The sequence below is a fragment of the Bubalus kerabau genome, chromosome 4 (assembly GCF_029407905.1).
Source record: "Bubalus kerabau isolate K-KA32 ecotype Philippines breed swamp buffalo chromosome 4, PCC_UOA_SB_1v2, whole genome shotgun sequence".
NCBI lineage: Eukaryota > Metazoa > Chordata > Mammalia > Artiodactyla > Bovidae > Bubalus > Bubalus kerabau.
The window spans coordinates 50,604,312-50,625,445 of record NC_073627.1 but is presented as its reverse complement, the minus strand read 5'-3'; the positions used below and the strand labels follow the sequence as shown (position 1 = coordinate 50,625,445).

General features: G+C 38.9%; 1 protein-coding gene across 14 annotated transcripts in view; it reads right to left on the bottom strand.

Annotated features, from left to right (window-relative positions):
* SYNRG (synergin gamma) overlaps positions 1-21,134 on the bottom strand; it is an 86,642-nt gene that overhangs the window by 56,112 nt on the left and 9,396 nt on the right. For 11 of the 14 annotated variants that reach the window (XM_055577335.1, XM_055577340.1, XM_055577341.1 and 8 more), the window contains exons 3-6: positions 18,827-18,948; positions 3,059-3,189; positions 2,247-2,352; positions 1,401-1,512 (exon numbers count right to left, since the gene is read on the bottom strand). In XM_055577335.1, coding sequence (XP_055433310.1) covers positions 1,401-1,512; positions 2,247-2,352; positions 3,059-3,189; positions 18,827-18,948 — 471 coding nt within the window. The remainder of the gene's footprint in view (positions 1-1,400; positions 1,513-2,246; positions 2,353-3,058; positions 3,190-18,826; positions 18,949-21,134) is intronic. The other 3 variants (XM_055577336.1, XM_055577339.1, XM_055577346.1) reach the window with 1 other exon arrangement.

Here is a 21,134-nt window from a genome sequence, read left to right as displayed (position 1 = left end):
CTGTAGAAGCTCTGGTAATTCCTTGGGCTTGCTTCAGAAAAAAAGTATTTTTCTAGCTAAGCATGAAGCAGTTAACTAGAAACAGCTAACTGCATGCATGCTGAATGAACTCAAGAGATTAACTGAACATCAAAACCCCAATTTATTATTTAACCTGTGAGGTTGTTAAACAATACTTGGTTGCCCAAACGAGGTATTCTATATGGATAGAACAGTATGTGACCTGACAATGACCATCCCTCTCTGCCTTCTTTTTCTAAGCTCCATGCTGGGTCCAATGTTACCATTCCAATGACGATACTCCAATGATTTACTGACTAGCTCATTCAGCTTATACATTTTCACCTTGAGGTATGCTTTTCCTTTCTGAACTCATTCTGATCACTAATATCCATTCTCTTTTCAATCTCAGTATATATTTTACTTTGGGGCACACTTTTTGTAATGATAACCTGAGTATATAATCTAACAAGTGAAATTAATGGGCAGAGGCAAAGCTGTCCCAGAAAGTCAAGAACTCATTACTGTGCCAACATTAGATTATTTCTTCCTGATATCATCTATAAAAGATAGTATAAAGGTTTAAGATAAAATTTGTCAATATGACATATGCTAGGAAATACAGTATTTAGCTGAATTATTTATGAAAACTATTCACCCATTAATGGTAAGCTAATCTTGAAATTAGCTGAGAATAAAATGTCAAAATATTAAATTTTTAAAAAGGATGTGGTAACAGCTATGTGAAGATAAGATTCATTTCAACTGCTACATGTTTAACACATGTGCAATCCCGCCCCCTGCCCCCCATGAATTTCCTTTACTCTGCTTTATCAGGTACTTTTCCTTTGCTTATTTGATGATGACATAATGAGAGGAATATAAAAAATAATGAAATAAAAACTACAAAGAAACATATTTTCATTTCTACAAAGAAAAAACTAAAATTTCACAAGAAAATTATTAAATCCATGACTTTTTAAAGGAATCACTGAGAAAATTTGTAAGTTTAATCACATTGAGTAAAACCTAAACTAGTTCACTAGTTCATAAAAAGTAAAATTAATTTAAAATAATAAGAATGCAATAGTAAACTCATTTACTACATTTGCTTTGAGTGAATGAGTTTTACTAATGTTAACATACTCATTTATACAGAAGATTTGTAAGTAAAGTTGACATACTGACATTTACTAGAAGACAGGAAGGTTTTCCCCACAGGACAGTTATCTAGACCAGAGCTCTTAATCTACTATAAATTTTAAAACATCTAAATCTGTATTTAGCTTGAAGGAAGAATTCAACACTCACTCCCCCCCCACCCCCCCAACACACACATCAGTTAAAAACACAGGGATTTCAATCATCTTCCATCAAAAGAAAATTAAAATTAAAACTACCTGGTTTCTTAGGGTGTGATGCTGGAGTAGGGTGCATCTTAGCATCTCTGGAAAACCCATCTAAGTTTCCTTTTATGGCTTCCAAAGCATCATCTCTACTCTTCTCTCCTGTCTGAGAGACAATAAATGTATATATATTTCTTCACTTACCTCTCACACTTTGTCCTAAATCCACACAAGTTGAAAGAGAACTGCAGATATTCAACTATTTCCAATATTTTTACCACATATGTCAGGCAGTGAATTCCAAGTCAGAAAAACATTACACACAGCAAAAGAAAATACTCCATAGAATCTTATTAAAAGGTCCATTTAAGACTACTTTAGGGCAGTGGTCCCCAACCTTTTTGGCACCAGGGCCCGGTTCGTGGAAGACAATTTCTCCGCAGATGGGGACGGGGATGGGAGGTGTGTGTGTGGGGTGGGGCGATGGGGAAGGCGGAGATTGCTTTAGGATAATTCAAGCACATGACATTTGTTATGCACTTAATTTCTATTACATCAGCTCCACTTCAGATCATCAGGAATTAGATCCCAGAGGCTGGGGACCCCTGCTTCAGGGTATAGGTGTTCGATATTAAGTCTCCAGTGTTAATGCTTTCCAAGAAAAGGTTATAAGCACCCCAAAGGTAGTACAGACAGGTGGAGAAGATAATATCTGACATCTCATTCCCTTCAACAATAAAGTCTCTTAACAGAAAAAGAGAAGTCCTTCACTTTTGGACTTAAGACAAAAGGAAAATCAATCAACCACACCTACAGCCTGGGCTGGTGTCCCGGTGACAAAATCCACTGAATGAGTGAGAGGAGGCACGCAGTGGGTGCGCGTGGGGCGGAGGACGTTACCTTGGGTTTCACGCTACTCAGAAGTCTGAGCTTTTGCTTCTGCTCTTCAAACTGGCGTCTTTTTCTTTCTTCTTCTAAGAGCTTTTGCTGCTGTTCAAATCGTTTTCTGAAGGAAAAACAACCATTAAAGAGCCAGCTTCAGGGATTATTAACTGACTGTTAGATTCATACTTCTTCTACCCATAGTTTCAGCAATGTCACCTTGCATTTCTAGAACTAAAAACTTCACTGATAATTGTACCTAATTTTCTGAAGATAATCCTATGTCTCCACTATATGAATTTCCAAATATATGAAATAAGCCTAAAAAATGATTTACCTAAATTATAGACGTGAACTTATTTCTTACCTAATTCGAAAAAGTAGGAGACAACATTCTACATTCAAAGTATATATATATATATATATAAACAAACAGGGAGGTGGACAAAATAAACACACTCTTTGCTCTGCATACAAAAAAGAAACTTCTACTCGGGGAGGCAGTACCATACATGAGAAAGAGCAACAGCTCTGGGAATCACGAGGCCTGCACTTGGGTCCAGGTTTTTCCAGTAACTGTATAGCCTGGGCTGACAAGTTGCTTATTTCTTTGGACTTCATTGGACTTCCCAAGATGTAACATCAGTGGATTGAATTCTAGGATCTCTAAGGTCCCTTCTGGCTTTAAACTTTTAAATAATAAGAGCATTTTAAAGAGCTTTAAGGGCACTGTGACTGTTTCCTCTTCAAATCTGCACTACAGATTATTTGACCATTTTAAACTTAAGCGCTATCATGCATCTTTATCCTTGCATTCTGAGGTTTCTTACTGCTGCTCCTCGGCAAACTGCTTCTGCATGTCTGGAGTGTACTGTGGGCCTGGAGGACGCATTCCCAGGAATGGTGCTTGTCCCAGGTAAGGCATTCCTCCTGCTGGTATTGGTCCCATTGGGATCCCTGCCTAGAAACAACAGACAAAGACTTAAAAAACACAATTTCTCCTTTTTTTTTTTGGCTGTGCTACACAGCATGTGGGATCAGTTCCCTGGCCAGGGATGGAACCCGTGCCCCCTGCAGTGAAAGCATGGGGTCTTAACCACTGGATCGCCAAGGAAGTCCCCACAACTTTTTCTTTTAACTACTACAAAGAACAACTGTAGCTTCCATAACTTTTCTTTTCCTCTTTAGTTGGTGGTGCATGCTTCTCATCGCGGTAGCTTCCCTTGCAGAGCACAGGCTCTAGGGTGCTCGGGCGTCCGCAGTCGTGGCGAACGGGCTTAACTGCCTGGCGCCACACGGAATCTTCCCGGCGCAGGGAAGACAGGACCTGTGTCCCCTGCATTGGCAGGCAGATTCTTAGCCACTGGGCCACAAGAGAAGGCCTGTATTAACTAACTTTAATAGAAGATTCAAAGGACATAGGCTAAAAATGAAAAGCTCCCCTTAATATCTTGCCTCTTCCACTGCCTTCGTGTCTTCGAGAGGACCACCACTGCTAACAGTCTGAGGAAGTGTGCATCAAATCTTTCAGACTGGGTGTGTTAGAAGGCGCACACACACACATAAACACACGTTATATCTGGTGAGCTCACTGATCCATACTCTCTGAGGTGTCGTATCTTAAATGTCTTTGTATTTCTAGCAATAGATAAGAGCCTGGCATACAGCAGTTATTCCACAAATGAGATTAAACACGTATTTCCAATATGTATGATAGGATAATGAATATTTTGATATTATTATACCCTTGGTATCCCAACTTTTACAGAAAAAAATATATTTAATGAATACTAAATGACATATTTTCAAGATCTTTCTGTGTTGTTGGGTGTTGTCATTATAAACATGCCTGAACCAGCTAAGTCTGCTCCTGCCCCTAAAAAGGGCTCTAAAAAAGCTGTGACCAAGGCCCAGAAGAAGCACGGCAAGAAGCGCAAGTGCAGCCGCAAGGAGAGCTACTCCGTGTACGTGTACAAGGCGCTGAAGCAAGTCCATCTGGACACCGGCATCTCGTCCAAGGCCATGGGAATCATGAACTCCTTCGTCAACGACATTTTCGAGTGCATCGCTGGCAAGGCATCGTGCCTGGCGCATTACAACAAGCGCTTGACTATCATATCCAGGGAGATCCAGACTGCCGTGCGCTTGCTGCTACCTGGGGAGCTGGCCAAGCACGCCGTGTCCGAGGGCACTAAGGCTGTCACCAAGTATACCAGCTCCAAGTAAATATAATATGCCTGGCCGCTGTTAACAGAGAAGGCAATGGCACCCCACTCCAGTACTCTTGCCTGGAAAATCCCATGGACGGAGGGCCTGGTGGGCTGCAGTCCATGGGGTCGCTAAGAGTCGGACACGACTGAGCGACTTCACTTTCACATGACATATCAATACAATAGTATAAAGTTTACTGAAGTGTCCAGAAGAATAGCATTGCACAAGAGCTAACCACAAAACTTAATATGAATCATGATGACGGTGACGATGGAAATGATGGTTAACAGCTAATTTTTACTGAGTGAAAATGTCTCTATTCTTCAACCTTCTCTCTGAAAGGTTCCCCTTCAGTTCCCTAACTTGAAACTTGGCTGTCCCTGGAAGCCCTCTCTCTTGGAGACTGCTACTTTTCTTCAAACATTTCCCGTAAATGGACAATATTCTCCTTGGTTCCAAACCCCTTTTCTCGTCTCTTGTCCTTCAAAACCCTGAACACATTTTAATTTCTTGCAATCAGACTTCATCAGTTACTCTCCTATCCTATTTATGCCATCTACTCCCTCACTCTTCAACTTCAAATCCTTGCTATGGTCCATTCTACTCTTAAACTGCTCCTGGTCAATAATCATGAGGATGACTCATCTAACACTGGCGTTTCAGGTCTCCTCATCACAATCATGTTCAACATACCACTCTAGTTTCCCATTCCATGGTCATCGCCCCGCTCATCTGGCCCAGTAGCTGCATCATCTCCAAAATCTTGATTTTAAGCATGCCAATAATTGACCACCACTTTCTATTCTTCCAGTTCATGCTCTCCAGCAATTCTTTTATTTCATTAATACTTCCCTCCCATCCATTCATCTTTCCACTTTCCCGCCATCCATCATGCTCATCATGTCCTCACTTCTTGTCTTGCTCAGCTTAGACTCCAGGATTCAATATTAAATATCCTTGTAAACATCCTTCGCTCCCCTACCTCTGGCTTCCTTGGTATGGTCACCTGGGACTTCATTCTTGTTTGTCAACTAATCACTTTCTCTTATCCTTATACCCAAACCACTTAATCTTACTGGAGAGAAAAACCTTGAAGAGTCACCTTAAATTCTTTAAAAAAATGTTTGTTTTTGGCTGTGCTGAGTCTTGGCTGCTGTGAGGGCTTTTCTCTAGTTGTGGTGAGCAGGGGCTACTCTCTAGAGGCGGTGCACACACTTCTCACTGAGGTGTCTTCTCCCACTATGGAGCACAGACTCTAGGGCATGCAGGCCTCAGCAGCTGCAGCTCCCAGGCTCTAGAGCACAGGCTCAATAGTTGTGGAACATGGGCCTGGGTGCTCCAAGGCATGTGGGATCTTCCCAGACCAGGGACTGAATCCGTACTATAGCCTGAACTGGCAGGTAGATTCTTTGTCGATGGGCCACCAGGAAAGCCCCATCTTAAATTTCTGCCTACAAATCTCAAATGGTTTCCCAATACAGGAGCCTTACAGGGACTCCTACCTTATAAGATTTCAATCCTTTGAGTTGCTTGAGATTTGCTATGGCCCAGCATATTTCAATTTCAATATTCCATGTTTGCTTAAAAAGAAAGTAATTTTGAGGACTTCCTTGGTGGTCCAGTGATTAAGACTGCATGCTCCCAAAGCAGGGGCATGAGTCCGATCCCTGGTTGGGGAGCTAGGATCCTGTATGCCACACTGTGTGGCCAAAAAAAAAGTGTTTTACAATTGTTGGACACAGTATCCTATTATCCATCAATCAAGTTTGTTAAGAAGCTCGTTTAAAATGTGTATCTTTACTGATTGTGAACTTGTCTATTTCTCCTTATTTTTCCATCAGTTTCTATCTTACACATTTTGAGGCCAGGTTATTAGGTGCATACAAACTAATATCTTTCTGATGAATTTAATTTCTTATCAAGTGAAATGCCCTCTTACCTCCAGGCTTTTAAGGCTTTCTGCCTTAAAAGTATATTTTGTCTGATTTTCCTTTAATAGAAATCATGTTAGTATTTCCCTCAAATTAAAAAAAAAGTATTTCTTTTGAACTTTTCCAAAATACCTTCTTGTTCTGAACCTTTACTGAGACCGTGGAAGACTGTTTTAAGGTTTAGAAGTAATACAATACGTGTAAAGTACCTGGAACACTGTTTAGCACATATGAGTAAATAAATAGCAGCTATTATAAAATAATTATCTTTAACATTAGAAGTAATACTGATGACAGAATAGAATACTTTCAAAAACAGTAATGATTCCATTTTTTTTTCCTGAAACAAGATTCTTCAAATACAGAAATAAACAACTAGATAAAAGAACACAATAGTTGTAATACAGATATCATTTTATTGTGTTCCTGCCATACGTCAGCCATAAAACTAGTCATATGTATACATAATTCTCAATAAATGTAAGATCACAAGAATTAGAGATAATTCTAATAATGATTAATAAATAGACCTTAATAAGAACAAACACTTATGAAGTCTGTACTAAGTCCCAGGGGCTTTTCTAAGTGCTTTATATGTATCAATTAATTGAACCCTTATAATAAACCTACGCAGTAGGTGCTCCTATTATTATCATTTTACAGATGAGGAAACTGAAGTAGAAAATAGTTAAGTATCTCACTCATTACTGGCAATGACAGAGCCAGGATTAGAACCAGGCAGCTTCTGGTTCCAAAATCCATTTTCTCCATCATGCTATGCTGCCTGTCCAGTTACCAACAACCACCACCAAAGTCAGACTTAAAATTATTTTAAATGTTTTTTTCTGCCTATTCATATGCTCAGACACATTACCTGTTCAATGAATACTAGCAACCTGGCAGGTTTATAAATAGTTTCCAGTACTTTACAACTGAAGTTACAAGTAATATTGCTTAATTACTAACACTCTATTCTAAATCCTGGATGGTGGTGGCCATGAATATTTATTTTTAATCACAGTGTGGTTCTCTTGCTGCTAAAAATTAGTGTCATAGTCCTAGTATTATATTTCTCCTTCGCCCACTATAATGTAATCAGTTTCTTATTTTTTCCAGTTTTATTGAGATAATTTGACATATGATAATATGTCAAAGGTAGGTAAGTTTAAGTTTAGGTAGGTAACACGATTATTTGATACACTTGTTTATATATCACAAAATGATTACCACCATAGCATTAACATTTCTGTCATATCACATAATTACCATTTCTTTTTTGAGGTAAGGGATTAAATTTCTTTTTAAATTTTGACTTAGTTTACCCAAATCAAAACTTGTTCTTAGTTATGTTCAATAACATAGAACACAGAAGAAATCACTCAAATCAAACAGGCTAAAAGACAAAATGAGATATTCCACAAAAATAACAAAGAATGAAAGAAGATGTTATTATCAACACTGCCTTTCTAGTTACACAATTCTGTTCTTCAAGAAGATTCAAACTTTCTAAATGGCATTGTGTGTTTCTCCTATTCCTTAAAAGTAACTTTATACATGTCATACAGCCTAATTTTAGGCTTTCTTTTGAAATCTAGATAAACTGAAAGGTTAAGAGATACCAATCCTTATCTATACAGTGAATGAAAATAACACAGCAAAAAACAAACAAACAAACAAAAAAAAAACCCACTCAGAAATCTGAGATACATTCAATAAACTACTCAAAAGACTAAAACATAAATAAATTAACCCCCAAGTTGAAAGTTACCCAAGACTACTGAAAACCTGAACAAGTGGAGAGATGCGACAGCAAGACTAAATGAGTGAAAATGTCAATTTCGATCAAAATCCCTACAGGTTTTACATGGAATTTGATCAACTGATCTCAAAATTCATACTGAAGGGGATGTGGCCATGAGTAGCCATAATTCTTTAAAAGAACAACAGAGGCTCCACTCCACCAGATAAAGGCTCATCTTGGGTTAGAACACAAGACAGTAAGACATTTACTGATGCAGGTACAGACACATATAGCAATGAGACAAACGAAAGAGCTTAGAAACTAAAGAAAGCATATGAAGAAAGTAGGCATTACAGGAGTAATCTCAGATTTCAACTGGTACAGAATGGGCTACTGATAAATGATTTGGGGGACAACTGTCTATTCAAATAGAAAATAAAATTAGGCCCTTCAGCATCATACTGATACCCAAAGAACAATTCCAGGTAGGTTAAAGACCTATATATAAAAAATTTAATTTTTTAATAAGAAAACACAGGAGAATATCAGTACTACCTCTGGGTTGGATTATGTCATAGATGAGACACAAAAAGCTCAAACCATAAAAAAAATGATTTATCCATCAGACTTAACTTCTACAAAACATGACACCATTGACAAAGTTAATAAATAAGCCAAAGTCTAGAAGGACATACTGATGGCACAAATAACCACAAAGGTTAGAATCCAGAATACATAATGAACACTTATACAGAGTGAAGTAAGTCAGAAAGAAAAGCAGCAATACAGTACACTAACGCATATATATGAAATTTAGAAAGATGGTAATGATGACCCTGTATGTGAGACAGCAAAAGAGATACAGATGTATAGAACAGTCTTTTGGACTCTGTGGGAGAGGGAGAGGATGGGATGATTTGGGAGAATGGCATTGAAACATGTATATTATCATAAGTGAGACAGATCGCCAGTCCAGGTTTGATGAGTGAGACAGGGCGCTCAGGGCTGGTGCACTGGGACGACCCTGAGGGATGGGATGGGGAGGGAGGTGGGAGGAGGGTTCAGTATGGGGAACATGTGTACACCCATGGCTGATTCATGTCCATGTATGGCAAAAATCACTACAATATTACAAAGTAATTAGCCTCCAATTAAAATAAATTTTTAAAAAAATCCATAAACTCAAAACAGAAAGCAAAAAATTGGGAGCAACTTAAATGTCCATCAACAGAAGAATACATACATATATTTTCATGCAACATAATACTACATAGCAGGTGTGTGTGCACCTGGTCATGTCTGACTCTTTGCAACCCCACAGACTGTAACCCGCCAGCTCCTCTGGAATTTTCCAGGCAAGAATACTGGAGTGGGTTGTCATTTCCTTCTCCAGGGGATCTTTCCAACCTAGGGATGGAACCCATGTCTTCTGTGTTTCCTGCACTGGCAGGTAGATTCTTTACCACTGTGCCACCTGGGAAGCCCCAGCAGCTATATGAACACTTAAAAAAAAAAAAAACCTTTAAATAATACAGTTATAATTTTCTTCCTCTATTTCCCCAGAGATTATCACTGTCATAAATTCACTTTTGTTTCCTTTCATTTCTGTATATAATTCATGAATGTCATAATCTCTAGGTTTTAAAATTTTACGTGTGTTTCCTTCTGTATTTGACTTTTTTCACTTAACAATGGTTTTCTCCAAAGATTTATCCCAGTTATGGAATGATGCTGATGAAAAATAAAAACAGTGTTGGAAGAAATTAGTCATAAATAAACAGAAACATAATCCATATTTCATGGATTGGAAAACTTAATATTGTTAAAATGTTAATATTACCCAAAGCAATCTACGAAAGAAATCCCTATAAAAATCCCGATGAGATTTTTGCAGCAATAAAAAATCCATCCTAAAATTGATACAGAATCTCAAGGGACCCCTAATAGCCAAACAGTCTTGAAAAAGAACAACAAAACTGGAGGATTCAAGCTTCCAGATTTCAAAACCTACCACCAAACTACAGCTATCAAAACAGTAATAGTACTGCCATAAAGCGGGCTTCCCTTTTGGCTCAGATGGTAAAGAATCCGCCTGCAATGCAGGAGACCTGGGTTTGATCCCTGGGATGGGAAAACCCCCTGGAGAAGGGAACGGCTACCCACTCCAGTATTCTGGCCTGGAAAATTCCACGGTCTGTATAATTCATGGGCTTGCGAAGAGTCGGACACGACTGAGCAACTTGCACTTCACTTTCACTGGCATAAAGTAAGACTGTTACAGACCAGTGGAAAAGAACAGAAAGCCAGAAATAAACTCTTGTATATATGGGTCAAATGATTTTTGATGAAGGTGCTAAGACCTGGGTAAACAACAGTCTTTTTCAACAAATGGTGGTCATCAACAGAACTGGGCCCTTAGCCAACACCCTATACAAAAACCAAAATGTAAGGACCTAGAACAATAAAACTTTTAGTAGAAAACACAGAACAGAAACTTCATAACACTGGATTTTGCAATGATTTCTTGAATATGACATCAGGCATAGTTAACAAAAGAATGAATAGACAACCTGGATTTCAAGAAAATTTTAAAAATGTGTATATTAAGAGACACAACCCACAGAGTAAAAAGGCCACCCACAGAATGGGAGTTAATATTTGCAAATCACATATATGATACGGGATTCATGTCCAAAATAAACAGGAAATTCCTAAAACTCAACAACAAAAAACTCAATTCAAAAATGGGCAAAGAACTTGAACAGACATTTCTCCAAAGATATTCAAATGGCCGATAAAACCATGAGAATATATTCAACATCACTAATCATGAGAAATGCAAATCAGAACTATGAGATTTCACTTCACACTCATTACTATGGCTCCTATTAAAAAACATAAAATGTCAAAACACAGGATATGCAACTCAAAAGACTGAATCCTGATGTAGACTATGAACTGTAGTTCATCGAAATGTATCAACACTGGCTCACTAATTTCACTTATTATAACAAATGCGCCACACTCATATAGGATGTTGAGGAAACTGTATACTGGAGGAGGGAAGGAGGCACACTGGAGATCTCTGTGCTTTCCAGTCAACTTTTTTATAAAACTAAAGCTCCTCTATAAAACAGTCAAAGAATTTAAAACAACAACAAAAAACATGTGTTGCAAGGATGCGGAAAAACTGAAACTCTTTTGTATTGGTGGTGGGAATAAAATGGTACAGCTTCTGTGGAAAACAGTATGGAGGTTCCTCAAAAATCAAAATAGAACTACCATATGACTCAGCAATTCCATTTCTGAGTATATACCCAAAAGAATTGAGAAGAGTCTAGAAGAGATACTGGAACATCCATATCCATAGCAACTTCATTCACAATAGCTAAAACACAGAGGCAACCCAAGTGTCCACAGACCAACGAAAGTATAAGTAAAATGTGGTATGTGCAGACAATGGACATTAGTCTTAAAAAGGAAGCAAATTCTGCAATGTTACAACACAGATAAACCTTGAGCACTATGCTAGTGAAAATAAACCAGTCACAAAAAGACAAAGACTGTATGCTTCTATTTACATGAGGTACTTAGAGTAGTCAAAATCACAAAGACTTAAAGTATAAGGGTAGATGCATGGGGTTGGAGGGAGAGGAGAATGGGGAGTTATCGTACAATAAGTATAATTTTAGATTTACAAAATGAAGAGAGTTACAAGAATGGATAGTGGTAATGGCTGCATAACAATGTGAATATATTTAATACCACTAAACTGTACACTTAAAAATAGTTAACATGGTAAACTTTATGTGTATTTTACCGTAACAGTGTTGGAGAAAACATGGGAGGAATCATATTACACAGCTAACATAATCAAGACTAGCAGACACACGCATCAGTGAACTGGAACACAGAACCTAGAAAAACACTCAGATAAACATGCCTAAGTGCTATGGTCGACTATGTTGCCACTCTGATCTTGAACTTCCAGCCTCTAGAACTGGGAAAAATAAATTTCTGTCGTTTATAAGCTATCCAATCTCTCATATTTTGTTACAGTAGCCTGAACAGACTAAAAAACAAGACAAAAACTGACAGAAAATATCTGCAAACCACACATCCAACAAAGGGCTAGAATGCAGAATATATAAAGATCTCTTGACATTTAACAGTTGACTGCTTATGGTGAACAGTGTCAGAATTTGTGGTCTCTGAAGGAGAAAATTTCACTCTGGGACCCAAAAGACACAGTCTCAGTCACTCAAGAGTTTTGTGTAGCAAAGTTTTATTACAGTGAACGATAGAGTGAGCCTCCACCAAAAGGCACTTAAAAAGCAGGTAGCAGAGTGCCTGCCTCACCAGTTGCAACCATGCATTATGTACTCTTCAACTGGCTGCTTGAATAGATAAAAAACAACACTTCAAGGCTGTACAAATTCCATTAGACCCTTTCCCAAGGCATACATCCTTGAGATAACTTCAGTACAAGATTAGCCAGAAGGAACCTGTTCCAGGCAAGGTGTTTCTGGGCGAGATATATTGTTGCTGAGAAATAGGCTCCCAGGCAAGATTTGTTACAATTTTAATTATTAACATAGAGTCTAAGAAAAGCATTTCCACCAGTAAGACACTGTGCCTTGTGATCATTAGCTCCTAAAGAAAGGCCAGTTCTTGGGCAAGATACATTGTTGCACAAGGCTTAAGGAAAGCAAGAGGGAGAAAGTTCACCTCCTCCTTAAAGGGCCTGGGCCTGCCTAAGCTTTAACTCTCTCACAGTAAAATAACAAAAAAATCCAACAAGAAAATGGACAGAAGATAGGACCAGACACTTCTTCGAAGAGAATATAAGGACAGCAAGTAAGCACATGAAAATATGTCTAGCATCATTAAAGAAAAACCAATATGGAGGCCGCACTCTGAATATATCCCTAGACCACAGGCTCACAGTCACATAACCAAATTGTAACACTGTTCTGATTTCCCTGAAATGCTGCCTGACCTTAAACAAAACCTAAGCTTTCTTCATGTCAATGTGACCCCACAGTATTCTAGCTAATAAGCTACAAAAAAGTAAGCTTAGCAATGAAAAGGAAAGTAAATTTCTAGAAACTAATCACAGTAGAAAACAATGAATTCATTCATGTTTATAATGAATTGCTGGAATCACTTGTGGTTTGAAGTCTCCCTGTTCAGGAATAATTTATTTCTTGCCCAATAAAATATCCGTATCAAGTAAAGCTCCCTGAATTTTCTTTTGACATTAGTCACAAGGGAAATGCAAATTAAAATCATGAGATATCACAACACACCTATCAAATGGCTACAACAGAAAATAACACCAAATGTTAGCAAGGATGTAGAGAAACTGGATCACTCCTATATTGCCTGTCATAATGTAAAAGGGTATAACCACTCTAGAAAATAGTTTAACAATTTCTTTAAAAACTAAACTTCCAAATACCATGCCATCTAGCATTCCTGGGCATTAATCCCAGAAAAATGAAGCCTTATGTTCGAAAATCTCTATCACAGCTAAAAAGTAAAAACAGTCCAGATGTCCTTCAGTGGGTGGATGGTTAAGCAGACAATAGTATATCCAATAATGCAATATCACTCAATAATAAAAATGAAGGGAAATATTGATGCATGCAACAACTTGGATGAGTTTAAAGAGAATTATGCAGAGCAAAAAAAGCCAATCTCAAAAGGTTAGTGATTCAATTTAGGTAATGCTGAAATCATATAATTATAGAAATGGGGGACATATATATTAGTGATTGACACGAGTTAGGGGGGCATTAAGTGGGAGGGAAGTGAATTTGGTTACAAAATGGCAACATGAGGAGATCCCTGGGGTGGTGGGAATGTTCTGTATCTTGACTGTATCAATGCCAACATCCAGCTGTGATATTATACTATCATTCTCCAAGCGGTTACCACTGGGGGACTCTCTGTATTATTTCTTATATACACATGTACCTACTTTACCTCAAAATTAAAAGTTTAACTAAAAATGGTTTACTGGCTCACACATTGTTCATCATATATTTCATTCTTACCTGAATAACTGAAATATTTTTAATATTAACCTCAAAACGTATTTGAAATCTTGTTAAGTGTGTTCTTTTTATGAGTTCTAGGGAGTAAAGGGCTATGAGGCAACCAAGACTAATTTTCATCTTTGACTTTTATCTGTGTATCCTTCAAAGATTTAAGGGATGACTAAAGAAGAAGAGGTATTCTTCATACATGTCTGTGGTTGGTTAAGGGTATTAAGTTTGGAGGAAAAAGGTAAGATTTCTGTAAGTTTCTCCTTTAAGAATAGTGAACAGATTCCAAGTAGCATATAATACCTGCCAGCAAGACTAAAGGTTATGGAAAAAGATTTTGGATTCTTTATCATTTTTTAAAATGTATTTATTTAGGCTGCACTGGGTCTTCATTGCTGCACGCGGGCTTTCTCTAGTTGCAGCAAGCAGGGTCTACTCTTCTTTGCGGGATCTTCCTGGAGGAGGGATCAAACCCATGTTCCCTGTATTGGCAGGTGGATTCTTAACCACTGGACCACCAGGGAAGTCTCTCTACTTTAAGATCATTTAGGAGCTCCTGATACTGAGGGAAATTATTTCCATGGTATCAAACCTAGTAGTAGTTCACTTATTTACTGTTGCTCTGCATATTAGAGATCCTTACTGTGTTTTGGTTATTTCAAACTCCTTAACACATTTTTCAGATAATTACATAAGTCAGAAGGGGCTTCCCAGGTGGTGCAGTGGTAAAGAATCCACCTGCCAATGCAGGAGACGCATGTTCAATACCCAGGTTGGGACAATCCCCTGGAGAAGGAAATGGTAACCTACTCCATCCAGTATTCTTACCTGGAAAAATTCCATGGGCAGAGAAGACTGAGGGCTATAGCCATGGGGTCACAACTGAGCAAACACATGTGCAAGTCAGAAAACAGTATTTAGTGTGAAAATTGATTTTAAAATTGTATCCTTTGTTAAGATTTCAGCAGGAAGCTTCAGTTCAGTTCAGTTGCTCAGTCGTGTCTGACTCTTTGCGACCCCATGAATCACAGCACGCCAAGCCTCTCTGTCCATCACCAACTCCTGGAGTTCACTCAAACTAATGTCCATTGAGTCGGTGATGTCATCCAGCCATCTCATCCTCTGTCGTCCCCTTCTCCTCCTGCCCCCAATCCCTCCCAGCATCAGAGTCTTTTCCAATGAGTCAACTCTTCGAGTGAGGTGGCCAAAGTACTGGAGTTTCAGCTTTAGCATCAGTCCTTCTAATGAACACCCGGGACTGATCTCCTTCAGAATGGACTGGTTGGATCTCCTTGCAGTCCAAGGGACTCTCAAGAGTCTTCTCCAACACCACAGTTCAAAAGCATCCATTCTTCGGCACTCAGCTTTCTTCACAGTCCAACTCTCACATCCATACATGACCACTGGAAAAACCATAGCCTTGACTAGACGGATCTTTGTTGGCAAAGTAATGTCTCTGCTTTTGAATATGCTATCTAGGTTGGTCATAACTTTTCTTCCAAGGAGTGTCTTTTAATTTCATGGCTGCAATCATCATCTGCAGTGATTTTAGAGCCCAGAAAAATAAAGTCAGCCACTGTTTCCCCATCTATTTGTCATGAAGTGATGGGACCAGATGCCATGATCTTAGTTTTCTGAATGTTGAGCTTTAAGCCAACTTTTTCACTCTCCTCTTTCATCAAGAAGCCCGTTAGTTCCTCCTCACTTTCCGCCATAAGGGTGGTGTCATCTGCATATCTGAGGTTATTGAGATTTCTCCTGGCAATCTTGATTCCAGCTTGTGCTTCTTCCAGTCCAGCATTTCTCATGATGTACTCTGCATATGAGTTGAATAAGCAGGGTGACAATATCCAGCCTTGACGTACTCCTTTTCCTATTGGGAACCAGTCTGTTGTTCCATGTCCAGTTCTAACTGTTGCTTCCTGACCCGCATATAGATTTCTCAAGAGGTAGGTCAGGTGGTCTGGTATTCCCATCTCTTTCAGAATTTTCCACAGTTTATTGTGATCCACACAGTCAAAGGCTTTGGCATAGTCAATAAAGCAGAAATAGATGCTTTTCTGGAACTCTCTTGCTTTGTTGACGATCCAGCGGATGTTGGCAATTTAATCTCTGGTTCCTATGCCTTTTCTAAAGCCAGCTTGAACATCTGGAAGTTCACGGTTCACGTATTACTGAAGCAGGAAGCTTACTAAATCTTAATTAGAAACACATGGTATTCTTTGGTGGACTGTTTACAGTGACTTGCTGCCCTTACTATAAGAAGTTGGCACATCCCTCTGTGGTGTGCATTCCTCCTGGTAGACTCCCCATTGATGTTTGTTTGGGCCACGTTACCTTTGTAAGCAGAAGTGTGACTGATAACTCCTACCTTTGACAGAAGGCTTTAAAAGACATCACAGGGTTTGGTCATCTCTTTTCATTTATGCCAGGAGTCTGGGATGTCCTAGGTAAAGGTCTCAGGATAAAGAACACAGAGCTGAGTCAGAGCCAACTCATCCAAGGACATGTATCTCAAATGAGAAATCTGTTTCTGTAAGTCATTGAGAGTTAGGGATTTTTGTTTCTGCAGCATAACCTAGTGAAAGCTGAGTAACTTGAACTTAAACCCTACAAAAGCTTAATTTATTCCCATTTTCTTCCTAGTGGAGATGAATAAAGAATGACTTGGGGATTTCCCCAAGTGGTTCAGAGGTTAGGAATACACCTGCCAATGCAGAGGACACAGATTTAATCCCTGGTCCAAGAAGATTCCACATGCCATGGGGCAACTAAGCCCCTGTGCCCCAGCTACCGAGCACGTGTGCCGTAGAGCCCGTGCTCTGCAACAGGAGGAGCCACTGTGGTAAGAAGCCCATGCACCACAACCAGAGAACAGCCCCACCAGACGCAGCTAGAGAAAGCCTGCACACAGCAACGAAGACCCAGCACAGTCAAAACTTTTTAAAACTAAATAAAATTAAAAAGAAAAGAATTTGGAAGTTTTCCTAAATCTTTACAGACAACATAGAAACTTTATTTGCTTAAATGACTTCAATGTGACAACAGTTTAAACTTAAATTCTGATTAACTCAACATTATTTATAAGTTATATACATGTGCTCTTGTACTAATATATATATAAAACATGCAGAAATAGAAAATTTTAAATAATTCGGTAAAAAATGAAATATATGGCACTTCAAATATTAGTAATACAAAATTATTTTGCTCTGGTTTATTTGTGAATGATTTTTCCCCCCTTTTTTCTTTCTCCTTCTCCCTTTTAAAAAAATAATATAACACTTTTTTTGAATTCCACCAAAGATTTGACTCCTGGATTCAGTTTACTTGGTTTAAATGGATACCATGGCTGAAGATAGTTTACAAAGATATGGAAATCTAAATGGATATGGATAAAGCCCATTTCTTAGGCTGCACTTATTAAGTCATGATACTATAAATTTCACTCACCGATTCTAAACCAAAACAGAATTATTTGCTTTAATCAACACTACCTGTGATCATGACCAGTTACACAGGTACACATGTTCAGCATGACAGCAGGAAAATTCTCTTTAATTCCACTGCAACTTTCAGATTCCCATTTATGTCTCGTTTTACATGTTATTTTCACCCAACCCCTCACTTTTTTTTTAAATCGAAAACTTACAGAAAACTTGAAAGAACACTATAAAATTAACACTTTGCTCTGTTTCTACACATCTATACTTTTTTTTTGGTTGAGCCACTTACAGGTAAATTGTAGACATAATTTCCCTTTTTTTTTTAAATGAAGAGAAAGTAAATATGAGGTTTATCAACTCCAGCGAGTAATAGCATCTAGCTAGTATTTAGTAATACTGTTTTGATTCACCATATTTATTTTTTGGTTATCCTCTGTTACAACGAACGAGGTTTTCTATTTACTTAATAACAAAAGACTTCTTTAAGAATTTTTAAAAACATAACAAATTAAAAATGTTAATTAAATAATACATGGCAAAAAAAAAGTCCACTCCTGTAATCAAGACAGTGGAGTAGAAGGACGTGCGCTCATCTTCTCCGGCAAAAGCACTAAAAATACAAACACCTGCTGAACGACCATTGACAGGAGGATGTTGTAACCCACCAAAAAAAGAATAGCCCATGGCCAAGGACAAAGGAAAAGCCGCAAGTAGGAGGGGCGCAATCACATTAAAATCAAATCCCATACTTGCCAGGTGGGCGACCCACTAACTGGAGAGCAATAATGCCAAAGAAGGTATCGCACTGTTGCAAAGCTTCTAGGCCCCACATCAGACTCCAACCTGAGGATCCAGCAAAGGGACAGGGAACCCCCAGGAATCTGACTCTGGACAGTGGGATTTGATTACAGAACGTCCACAGGACTCGGCAAAACAGAGACTCTTGGAGGGCACAAACAAAACCTTGTGCGCACCAGGACCCAGGGGAAAGGAACAGTGACCCCACAAGACTGAGCCAGACCTGCCTGTGAGTGTTTGAGGATCTCCCCGTGGAGGCGTGAGTTGGGGCAGTGGCATATATTCACTTCATTTCAAAGGAAGCCACCTAAGATGCAGACCACACTTATTTCTAAATATAACATTAAACTCCGAGTATGTAGCTTGGTATGTAGACAATTAACAATAACTTTGTAAACACTGGCTAAGAAGAGGCAAGTACCTGCATAGCAATAGGTCCCTGGGACATCTGAGAACTGTAATTCATCCCTATCATGCCTTGCATGTTAGGCTGCATGACAGAGACCATAGGAAATCCTTGCTGCTGCATCGGCATCAGACCTGCTGAGAAACAAAGATATCGTTAAGGTCAATGTGTTTTATACTTTACTTTCTTAAAACTCTAAGTACATAAAGGACTTGTTTCTTGGGAAGTGGCAGAGTAGAGAGGAAAAGGCATAGGCTCTGGTGTGAGACAGACTTGCTTTAAATTCCAGGTCCATCAGTTACTTAGCTTTGTGATCTTGGGCAAGCTAACAAAACTTCATCTGTAAAATGAAGATAATAATACTTGCACAGAATTTTTGTGCATACTTAAAAAATACACAACATGACCTATCTGGCCTTCAAGACAACCCCCAGGGATCTCTATCTCTTGGCATTCATGTCCTTGTCCTTCCCTCCCACACTGAATAGGGTTGACCAGTATAAGCAATGGGACACTGTGGAAACGAGGCTTGTTCTCAGTAACAGTGCAGCTTCATCCTTGTTCTCTGGGATCAGCTGTTGGGAAAGCCACTGCCACATCACAAGAATACTCAAGCGGTCCTATGGAGAATGGAGAATCCATGTGGCAAGAACTGAAACCTACTGCCAAAAGGCAGCACAAATTTGCCATCTATGTGAATGAGCCATCTCAGAAACAGATCTTCCAGCCCCATCAAACCTTTGGATGACTACAGTCCTAGCTGATGTCTTTACTGCAATCTCCCTGGTCCTGGGCCAGAACCACCCGGTGAGGTTACTCCCAGACACCTGACTCACAGACACAGCGTGGTTTACTATTTTAATAGAAAACTGTTTAAGTTTGGGGGTAATTTTCTATGCAGCAGCAAATAACTAGTAGTTAAGAGTTAATATTAATTAAGCTACTTTTAATACAAAAGTAGGTTAAGAGCATGAACTTCTGAAGCCAACTAAAAATATCACTTGCTAGGTTTGGGACCTTGGGCAAATTTGCTTAACTTCTTTCTGTACCTCAGTTTCACATTCACAAGACTGTTTAATACCTAATATGCTTAAAGAATTGGTACTTCTCTTCTCTTTCCTTACATGGTTAATATACCACCACAAAACAGCCATTGGCATGCAAAGTATATAATGGACGAAAGTATGATTTATAGTATGGTACCTCCCAAACTTTTCCAAAGTAGTCCCAAGAGGACAATGAAAACTACATTCCTCCAGGGATTTAATAAATACTAAATGTCTACGATATTTTAGGCACAGTTCTAAATACTTGGTATGCAACAGAGAATAAAACAAAATCCCTACATAGCCTGAACACAAATTTCATCCTAATTTTATACTGTACCACAGATCACATCCATGCTAGTTCTAGTATAAGGATTAAAATAATCAAATTTTGATTAAAACAAATTAAAGGTCTGGTAAAGCGAAGAGTTGACTCATTGGAAAAGCCTCTGATGCTGGGAGGGATTGGGGGCAGGAGGAGAAGGGGACAACAGAGGATGAGATGGCTGGATGGCATCACCGACTCAGTGAACATGGGTTTGGTTGGCTCCGGGAGTTGGTGATGGACAGGGAGGCCTGGCGTGCTGTGATTCATGGGGTCGCAAAGAGTTGGACACAACTGAGCGACTGAACTGAACTGAAAGTCTACCATGTTTATCTAGTGGATTTTGTGTACCTTCAAGGTATTTACAGAGTTTAGGATCAGAAGCATGGATATTACATTTGAGGTAACACTGGTCAGTGGCAAGTTATTCACTTATATTAATCATTTATTCAAATATTTGAAGCCCTACTCTACGTCGGGCACCATTCTAGGTACACAGCATTGGACAAAGCCAGGTCTTTACTCTCATGGAACTTACACTGTAACTGGGGTAGATAATAAAAAGAAATAAGTAAACATCAGGTGAGGGTAAGGGGTGAGAGAGTCAGGGAGAGAAGTGGCTGCCATTTCATAGTCAGAAGAGGCTTCACCAAAAGGATGGCATTTAAGCAAAGACCTGAAAGAGTAAGGGAGTGAGCCATCATGCACAATGAGAATGCAGAGACTGGATATAGCACAGGAGGATGTTATCCCTCTGATGCCTTTGGAGCTACAGTTTTATTTATTTTCATAATTTTATTTAAGTCCTGAACAGGTAACTCAAAGATACGGCATGACATCTAAAGCCACAGAAGTACATACAGTTGAAAAACAAGTCTTGTTTCTCTTCTGTCTCCCATTCACTTTGGTGGCCACTCTTCTTGTCAGTTCCTTGTACAGGCTTTCAGAAATA